The sequence below is a fragment of the Carassius auratus genome, chromosome 30 (assembly GCF_003368295.1).
Source record: "Carassius auratus strain Wakin chromosome 30, ASM336829v1, whole genome shotgun sequence".
In the NCBI taxonomy this organism is placed as follows: Eukaryota; Metazoa; Chordata; class Actinopteri; order Cypriniformes; family Cyprinidae; genus Carassius; species Carassius auratus.
Window position 1 is genome coordinate 7687344 of NC_039272.1, and position 9788 is coordinate 7697131.

General features: G+C 38.4%; 2 protein-coding genes across 3 annotated transcripts; one reads left to right on the plus strand and one right to left on the minus strand.

The window, feature by feature from the left end:
* Positions 1-2303: 2303 nt before the first annotated feature.
* Positions 2304-5754, plus strand: LOC113049059 (uncharacterized). Of its 2 annotated transcripts, none has more exons than XM_026211090.1 (4): positions 2304-3689; positions 3896-3954; positions 4186-4287; positions 4787-5754. In XM_026211090.1, exons 1-4 carry the CDS (start codon positions 3557-3559, stop codon positions 5189-5191), a joined length of 699 nt encoding a protein of 232 aa, XP_026066875.1. In that variant the 5' UTR covers positions 2304-3556; the 3' UTR covers positions 5192-5754. The 2 variants fall into 2 exon arrangements, with proteins under 2 accessions (XP_026066875.1, XP_026066876.1); XM_026211091.1 differs by having other exon boundaries at positions 4838-5754.
* A 352-nt stretch (positions 5755-6106) lies between these two features.
* On the minus strand, positions 6107-9788 carry si:ch211-284e13.5 (C2H2-type zinc finger protein). Its single transcript, XM_026211089.1, has 3 exons — positions 9076-9788; positions 8301-8585; positions 6107-6956 (listed from the first exon to the last, which is right to left on the minus strand). Exons 1-3 carry the CDS (start codon positions 9623-9625, stop codon positions 6616-6618), a joined length of 1176 nt encoding a protein of 391 aa, XP_026066874.1. The 5' UTR covers positions 9626-9788; the 3' UTR covers positions 6107-6615.

The following is a 9788-nucleotide window of genomic DNA, read 5'->3' on the forward strand; positions in this document are numbered from 1 at the left end:
AGGAGAATAGTGAGGGTGAGTTGTATCTTTTAAAGGTCTGGTCCCAGTAGCATGTAAAAGCCTGTTTCATACATCAAGGCATGAATCCCTAATGAATGCCTTTTTATATTTAATGTGTAATTATTTGTTTGTCCCAGAATTTCTAGAGACTGAATTACAGTTTTGTTGAACCAAAACTGGGAATCCTTGATCCTTGCTGATTTGCGTGAAAAACATTAACTTATATTCTGGGTTGAATATAAGTTCAGCTCAATTTACGGCACTTGTGCCACAATTTTTATTACCACAAAATAATAATATGAATATAAAAATAAATGTGGTGTTTCCTATTTTCTTAAAAAGCAAACAAATCTGTCAAACATTAAAATACCCATTCTTTCCGCAGAACACAAATACACAGAATTTACTAACCTTTGCTAAACTTTGTTATTATTACATTAAATTGTAAATCATAAAGCCCCTAAGCAACTGTAAAATTGTTTTAACACAAGAATTGATGTAAGTGCTTCCATAAAATTATAAGCTTCACATTTCTGTTTTTAAAACTTTGCCCTATTCACTATTTAGTGCCTGGTCATAAAATCTAAGTGAGTTTTTATTTATTTTTTAAAGAAAATCAGGATAAATCTAAATCCTTTTGTGGTCAATTAACATTAATGTGTGATCACATTTACTTCTGCTTCGAAAGATTCTTCAGGCGAAACCCACCATGAAAAAGTACTTGGTTTGAAAGTGACTTTTTTATTGGCAAAAGAAAATGGACCTTCTATTACTGAATTTTAGAAATTTTTGACCGCACCTTTTTTGCTAAATGCGGAATATTTATTAAACACTAATCACAATCAGAATGGATCCCGATTTAAAGAACTGATTAGGATACTTAATATTATTCATGAAGTCATCACATTTTATATCTCTTTATAGTCACAGAAGTGAAAGCACCATTGTGCGTTCAGAGGGATGGAGGACAGGAGGTACCTGCCCAGATGGAGGTGGAAATGCCAAACGCTCTGCCTCAGCTGAGTGTGACACAGTGGATTAGAGTGATCAGGAAGGAGCAGGATGACCCTGAGACCTCCACACAAATTTGTGTGAGAAAAGACCGATCTCTGTGATCTTCCTCGTAAGGTGCCTCGTTTCCAGTATGTGGATTTCCCTTCCCATGCACCAGTGCATCCAACAGCTTTCTGTGCCTCCACTGAACAGCTGGCTGGGATCCTGCTCGTTGGCAAAGGCACCAAACTACAGGCCTGACAGTCCTAAGGAAAAGGTGCCCAAGTTTAAATACGTGGACTACCCATCTCTCCACCACTGCATTCAGCAGCTGTCTGTGCCTCCACTGGAAAGCTGGAGTGCAGGTCTGGTCAGGTTTAATGCAAAGGGGAAAGAGGATGGCTCTGGGTCACAGAAGAGGCCCTCTCAGCCTGGGACTGTGAATAATAACAAAAGCAATGAACGGCAAGAGATCAACAAAACAAGGACAGGAGTAGAGTTATATCATTTTCTTTCCCAAGAGACACACACAACTCCGTCTCAGGCAAGGAGGAGAGGCCTCAAAATGACCACCCCTCAGAGGTGCCACAGAGGTTAGAGAAAGATAACTCACCTATCAGGTCCCGTGCTACTCACACAGATGCTTCTTTGCAATCAGATTGCAGATCAAGAGCAGAATCTGGTTCTGGATCTTGTAGTGATGCAGCAGTGGTGAGAAACAACAGACCGTCTATTATTAACATGGTGCACATGGATAAGCAGAAGCACTGGACAACGGCAGAACACTTGGAAGAACAACTGAACTCTCCAGATTCAGTCGGACGGGTACCATGGAAAACCATCCTGGAGTCAGTCTGCCCATTCTCCAACAGATGTTCACAAACCCCGAGCAGTTCAGGGCTCATCAGCGGAGCCATAAGATAAGGTGACTAGTGCTGCTAACTATTTATAGGCAATGAACACAAATTCTCACTTCTTTTGTGACATATACAGCAATGTTCTCTCTATGTAACTTACAGGGATAGTTCAAACAAAATGACAATTCTGTCATATTTACTCACCTTGTAGTTATTTCAAACCTGTATGAATATTTTCCTTCCACCGAACACGAAAGAAGATATTTTGAAAAATATGGGTAACAAAATTTCTGGTCCCATTCCATAATATTGTTTTTAATGTGACCAACAACTGTTTAATCACCCACAAATGTTTGTTTTTTTCTGCATTCAGCATCCTTATTAACAATCACAATATATTTTTGTCTTCACAGAGACCAAACTGATGTGCAGAAGAACTGAGTGAGAAACTGCTTTTGGCAAACAGTTAATGCCACATCATATGGAATCGTATCATCAGAGGCCTTCTTGTGTTGTGACTGGCTTTAGTGGCATTGCTGGCAGGACTATAGGGAGATCAAAGATGCATTAAGCACATTAGACAGTTTGGGTTCAGACCTTAGGGAGAATGTAAGGCATTGTCTTGACTTATGTTGTGGTTCTAAAAAGACAGAACTGGACAGATAGAAACACACAAGCATACAATATGCATGCACATACAGTGCACTTGTGCCCACACACACAAACACACACATGCAGAGTATCCTATTCATGATTCAGAAGCGGACAATATTTACTTCCCTACATAAGGACCTTCAGACATAATGGGGTTTCGGCTCAAGACAGGGGATTAGAACCAGATTTCTGGTCTCTTCCACACATATATCAGAGTGTTTACTGGGGTGAGTGACGCTCGATGGACTGGTGCGTAAGAAGATTTTATTACAAACAAACAGGCTTGATAATAAGATTTGTTACATTTTATTGTTTTGTACTTTTTATGTTTTTGGAAATTAATGTCTAATGGCTTCAAGCTAGTAGTTTTAAATCTTAAAAATGTACCACTGGTTTTCAAGTGTTTAATTGTGTGAGTAAAGATTTTTAGATACAGAAACAAATGCCCTCTGCAAGAAAACCTGTTTGACAGGTTAGCGCTCAGTTTCATAGATGAAGTATTTAAGCTTTATATTAACAAAGGAGCTAATCCAAAATCAACAACTACTGTGACAAAACTCACTATTTACATTTAAACCTCAAGTCTAAATGGATTTTAGATATTGTGAAAGACCTATATTGAACTTTTGTTTATAAACTTTTGCAGGAACATAATACATTTTTTATTACAGTAAAGTTCTGACCAGCTATTATGTAACATACCATAGCAAAGGTCGAGTATTTCATGTTTTATTTGATTTTAAATCTAAAGAGAAACAGTAACATTGTTTCTTGTAAACTCACAGTTACACAACCAAATTTCAATATATATTTACAATGGAATATTATGGATTTTATTATGCACTGTATGTTTTAATTCACAAATACACCGAAGATTTCAAATCACTAAAACTTTTATTATCATGTAATAAATTTCCAGGAATTTCCCAAGCTCAGCTGTTGGGTTTCCTGTAAGCAAATACTATCCACTTTCATTCCCACACAGAACAGATCGACAGGACTGGACAGGTAGCCTGTTTACAGTGAGGATTTTTTAATAATTTGAAACCGGAATGATGAAACATACTAGAACCAGAAACAACTGTGTGAAAAATGAAGGTATAAACACAAACAAGGAAGAGCTAAGAAGCGTGAGAGACATGGTTATATGGTGGAATGGAAGAGGACAGACAACAGTGGGATCAGGTATTTGCTGTTTATTAACAATTTGTACATTTGAATGGTAAATAATTAACACATTTGTTTATAGATATATTTGCAGCTTTTGAGAAATTACTTTCACTTTGACCTGAGGATATACGATGCAACATGCCTAATCAATGCTTCAGTTATTCTTATTGCACATTTTGTTTGTTAAAATACTTCAAAAACTTCTAATGATTGTTCTGTAGGAAATTCACAAGTGTATGATTTGACTGATGATCTCAGCAAGAAGGAAAATGTTTTAGAGGTGAGAACACTTATGTTAAATACATTCTATTGATAGCGTATAGCTTATAACATGGTTGCATAATTAAATACCAGTCAAATACAAAAGATCTGTAAAAAGCTGTGTAAAAAGGGATGGTTAGCAAAAAGACAGTGATGCCTCATGGCACTCTAGTTCTGGCAGTGATAATGGTTAAGTAACTGGATCAAACTTAGCAAATCACTCATTGTATCTTCTGTCTGGTCTGAAAAGGTGCTTTATCCTCTCTCTCAAACTCAATCAATAATGAATATCCAACCTGTAAACACGTTTGGAACTCAGGAAGATGGAAACAAACCAAGTCCCACAAACACAGTAAGCACTTTTATGTTTACTTCATTTAGGGTGACCATATGAGCCAATTTCCCAGGACGCGTCCTTGCCAGGATTTCTATATTGCATAAAACATCCAAAGTAGTTTGACCAATAGCATGCAGGTATGGTACATAATCAAACAATCATGGTGTGTGAGATGGTGAGATATACATAGAGCGATCAAAGCAATGTAAATACACGCACATGTTAGGTGTTTGTTCGTTCATTCAACTTGAAGCGTCGCTGCGCACCGATCATTGTACTAAACTACCAAGAGACTGATTTGAATACATAAGGAGCTGTCTGCTCTGCTCTTTATAGCTCTTATGAATGTCATACAATGATCTTTCTGCACAACACACAAAAAAAACAAAATCTGGATATTTTAGGCAATATAAAAATCCTGGGAAGGACGCGTCCTGGGGAAAATGGCTCATATGCTGTCATGAAGTTGTAAATTTTTATTAATTTCCACACATCTCTTGCATTTTTTCCAAAGAGCCTGGTTTATTTCTCTGCATGTATAAATGGTTCTACTGAACTGCTTCAGGACACTCAATGCCCGACCTCGCAGCTCCTGTGTGGCTCCTGCCGTTACCCCTGCTCTTCTGCTGCCTGCCCCAACAAGCTGTGCCCCCTCGTCTCCACACTGCTAACCTGTGACTTGGTATCAGATCCACAGAGCAGAGTGTTTGGTTGTCCAACATTCAGAGCCTGTCCTAAATGTCATAATCTGATTATGCATGAAAAGGGATGCAAATTTGTAATATGCAAATCATGCACTCACCAGTTTTGTTTTATCTGCTTGGAAAGTGATTGTAGCAAGGATAAAGCAAACTACTGGGAACTAACTTGCACAAAGCCGAGAGCAGAAAGACAGAGATTTATGGGACCACAATCCTAAACAGAGATTCCTCCCAGGGTTGGATAATATTGTATAAAATGCAAATGCAAGATTTGTTAATTGCTATACAGAAGTGACCAGTAAAATAAATATTTTCACAATCATGCAATCTATAAAACAAAAATAGCATTGCATCGATCCCATCTTTTTCTCCTGTGCTTTAAATCTATGCTATGACATACACCTGACTGACTTGGAGTTTCGTCAGCAGGCATAACAACTCAAGTAAAACTCAATAAAGTAGGACCAGTTGACACAAGCTGGTTTGTACCTTATTAGTGAAACTGACTGTACATTATCTTTATTATGACTCTCTGCCACTCTCTTTTCTACCTAATATGTAAGAAATCTTAAAAGAACAGCTCATGGTGCAATACACCATTCCATTTGAAGTATTAATGCATTTAAGTATTCTTAGTAGCAACCTATTTTTTATTTGGTTCTTCTTAACAGTTTACTTGTTTTCCTTCCAATTGTGGTGTTTTTAATGTTATTGTTTATTGTCATCACTTCATCTCATTCAATCTAACAGTATTCATATTAAAGTCTTATACAACAAAGTATTGTCCATAGTCAGGGTCTTTTTTTCAGGAACTTTAAATCTTAGGGAAATAAGGATATTTTTGAACGACATTAAGGTACTATAGATATCTACTTGACCCGATGCTTTGAACTTTAAAGCAGGGACAGTCATTTCATGGATAAATCCAGGAATATCATCTCAAAGGGATTGTTCACCTAAAAAGTTCAATTCTTTTATTTGCCATCTTGTAACTTCCAACCCATTACACTTTGTTTAATCTTTGAAACACAAATTAAGATATATTTTAATAAAAATAAAACAGGTTTTGCCCCTCCCCTGTATGTCTAGGTAACTAAAACTTATAAGATCCAAAGAGTCCACAAAAGGCGTTGTAAAACAAATCCATATGAAAAGTTTAATCCAAGTCTTGTGGATTCTCCATATAAACACACAAACATAAAGTGCATCACGTATGCATCACAAGCCACAACAAACCTCAGTGATTAAGCTTCTATGTTTACCAAATGCCATGTTCTATTTATGCATGTTGATTATTGTTAAGATGTAAATAAAAGGCTGAAGTAAATCTGTTCATAATAATAATTAAAAAAAAATTAAAAAGCAACAACTTAATTTTGGTTCTTGAAAGTTTTGGTTAGCTGGACTTTTAATGGATGGACAGAAAACACTCAGGTTTCATTTAAAATATCTTGGATATTAAATATCAAATATTAACTACAGTAATTTGGAACAATTCGAGGGGGAGTAAATGATTACGGAGTTTTTTTATTTTTGGGTGAATCATCCATTTAATAACCTTTCTGTTCCTAGGGTGACCCTATGCTGGGATTCATCCTGCAACACATGACTACCATAAAACAGTGCATTTATACAACTGTTGTCATGAACACTGATGGAACTTCAAACCACCATCATTTCGAAACGTTTTCCCACACTGTTCACAAACATAAGGTTTCTCTCCTGTATGGATGCGGGAGTGGCGCTTGAGGGTCAATGCGTGACGGAAGCGTGCGCTGCAGATGGAGCAAGTGTATGGCCTCTCTCCTGTATGGATCCTCTGATGGATCTTGAGATGTTGTTTACGGTTAAAGTCTCGCTCACACAGGCCACAACGATACAATCTTCGGCCAGGGGGAAACGCATGGCGCTCAGGACCCTTGTAATTGTTGTGGAGCTTTGGGAAGTGGCTTTGTTGACCTGAGCTTGAAGATGACAGGAAATCTAGGTTGTGAGGCAAAGGAAAGGGAAAAATACATTAAAGAAAGTCTTGCATAATGGCATATACGTCATGTGAGAATGTTAGGACATCCTACTGAATTCCATGGTATCAGGACATAACAAAAATATCTGGACCTTGGAAAGTCTTAAAATTTCAAAATAAAGCCTCAGATGAACAATATCATGACATATCACATTGTGTCATTAATTGATTAACAAAAGCAAAACCAAGGTGTTAAAGTCATGATTGACAAAGTTTGGACACCCTGATTCAATTGCCTGTAGATCCACTTTTAGCAGTTATGAAGTAATCTTGAAGTAATAATTTTCTGTAAGACTTAATCAGTCGCTCACATCGTTCTGGAAGAATTTCTCTCCCACTCTTCTATACTACGTTGCTCCAGTTTATTGAGGTCTGTGGTCATCTGTTTATGCACAGCTCTCACCACATGATTTCAGTCAGGTGGAAGTCTGGACCATGACTGGGCTATTGCAGAACCTTGATTCTTTTCTTTTCAGCCATTCTGTTGTAGATTTGCTTGTGTGCTTGGGATCATTGTCCCGTTTCCTCACCCAATCTTCGCCAAGCTTTAGCTGTAAATAGATTAGAAGTGAGGAGTTGGGGTGGAGGAGGGATACCGAAAAACCGACGTGGGACAGGAGGTAGGAAGACTGGATATATATACAAGCTTGTGTGCTAGTTAAGATGATTAGCTAAACTAGATGCACCTGTGCCAATTTGGATGATTATCTGATCGTGCTCCTCCTGAACTTTGTTAATAAAACCACATTTCTCAGAGTGTTACATGGTCTGATCTTGGGGTGAATTTGCTGGGACATCCACTTCTGGGAGGATTGGTGTCTGTTTTGAAAGTCTTCCACTTGCAAATATAATCGGTCTCACTGTAGAATGACAGACTTCAAATTGTTTGAAAATGGCCATATTACTTTTTCCAGATTGATGGCAGCAACAATTTCTTCTCTAAGATCATTGCTGATGTCTTATCTCATTGATATTGTGTTAACACACACCTGAAGGCTCCAGACCAGCAAACTGCCAAAACTTCTGCTTCACACTTTTTGACGATCAATTAATTCAAGGAATTTGATTAGCAGTGCCTGAGTTCTACTTACACTCTTGATTCATGTGTTAACAGTAAGGGTGTCACAACTTTGTCACTTTATTTTTGTTAAATACATAATTACCCTGTGTAATATGTCATGTGTTGATGTTCGTCTGGTCCAATTTTAAGACCAGATATTTTTTTTTATGTCCTGATAATATAATACCATTTGCAAAATAATATCAGCCTCACTAGCATGACATATTACTTATACAGCACTTACCTAGGGATTGGCTGGTGGACTGGCAGTGCATGTTTGTTTGGCAGCTCTCTGACTGCAATGGCTCAGGTCTCCAGTCTTCCAGTAGTTGAGACTGTGCCAGAGAAAGTCTGTCTGAGTTAGGCTCCTCCACTACAGAGAGGGTAACTGGGACTGGTTCACCATATCCCTCCTCTTTTTCTACCTTTACAGCCACTTCAAGGGATGAATCCTCACTCAGCACGTTTGTAACCATTTCAGCACATCCCTGCTCAGTTTTGGTCATACTGTGTTGCTCATTCTTGAAGTCTAAAAAAAGAAGTGTCTCATTCAATTTCATCAATACTTTCCAAAGCATGCACTGTAGAAAACAATCTTGTTAAATGTACGTAAAAATAAAAAAGGCAGTTTTGCCAGCAATTCACCACAAAAAATGTTGTGGAAATGTTTAAGCTATTATGGGATGGCTTATTGGTAACTGTAATATTTTCACAAAATAACAGAAAATGTAACACAAAACACCTGACATCTGAGAACAAAAACATTTTTTTTTTTTTAATTGCATGTTTTAAACAACTTGAACCCTGAACAGTGTCATACAAGTGTATATAGATTTCACCACTGCGACAGCACAAGGTTATGGGTAATAACAACCCACAAGGGATATAAATGAACATGAAGCCAAAATGTGCCAGGTGTTACAGGGGCGGTATGTTATTGCGAAATCATTGACATTCGGTAATTTTAAATGGTTTAAGCCTTTAAACGTACGCATTTTAATCGTCTCCGAATAACTTACCATTTGTCTCCTCTAATCTATAGGGGGTTGACTCTTCTAGCAAGCTGGAAGCCTGCGCGCATGCGCCTCCTTGGGGGTTCCCACAGACTGGTCCTCGCTGGAATACATCAGTTTCCCTGTGTCCACATACCTCATATACATGTTTCGAGTCTACAGCGTGCTCGGTTTGTTGCCGGACGTTATTAAGGGGATTTAACTGTGAACCCCCGCGCTGTACCCCGCTACAGCTAATGGGGGTCGTCACCAGCTCTCTGCTAACGTTAAAATCTTCAAAATTCTGTGGCTGTTGATTTAAGCGACCACAGACATTAGAAAGTTGTGTTTCAGCTGTTTGTAGCTTGAACTTCAGAGCACTGTTGTCCCGTAAAGCCTGTTGAATTCTGACCTGCACGTCTTTGAGTGCTCTGTCCAACAGTCTCGTGATCTCAGCGACGGCGATCTCTACCGCGACGCCGAGCGCGTTCTGCAGGGTCGCAGTCAGTTCATCCTGAAACGAGAACGAGACGTCAGCGATCACTGCGGAATTTGCAGGGCCTGCGTTTACCGCCATTTCCTTTCTCGTTTAAAATAACTTTACGACAATATTTTTAATGTCTTAAGAAGAGACGAAGCACACCGCTCACTGGATAACGCTGAAGCGGTGAACGTTTAGTAGTTGGCCAACCAAGACATACCCTTCGTTGCGTGCAGTTGAAACCATATATATGGTTAAA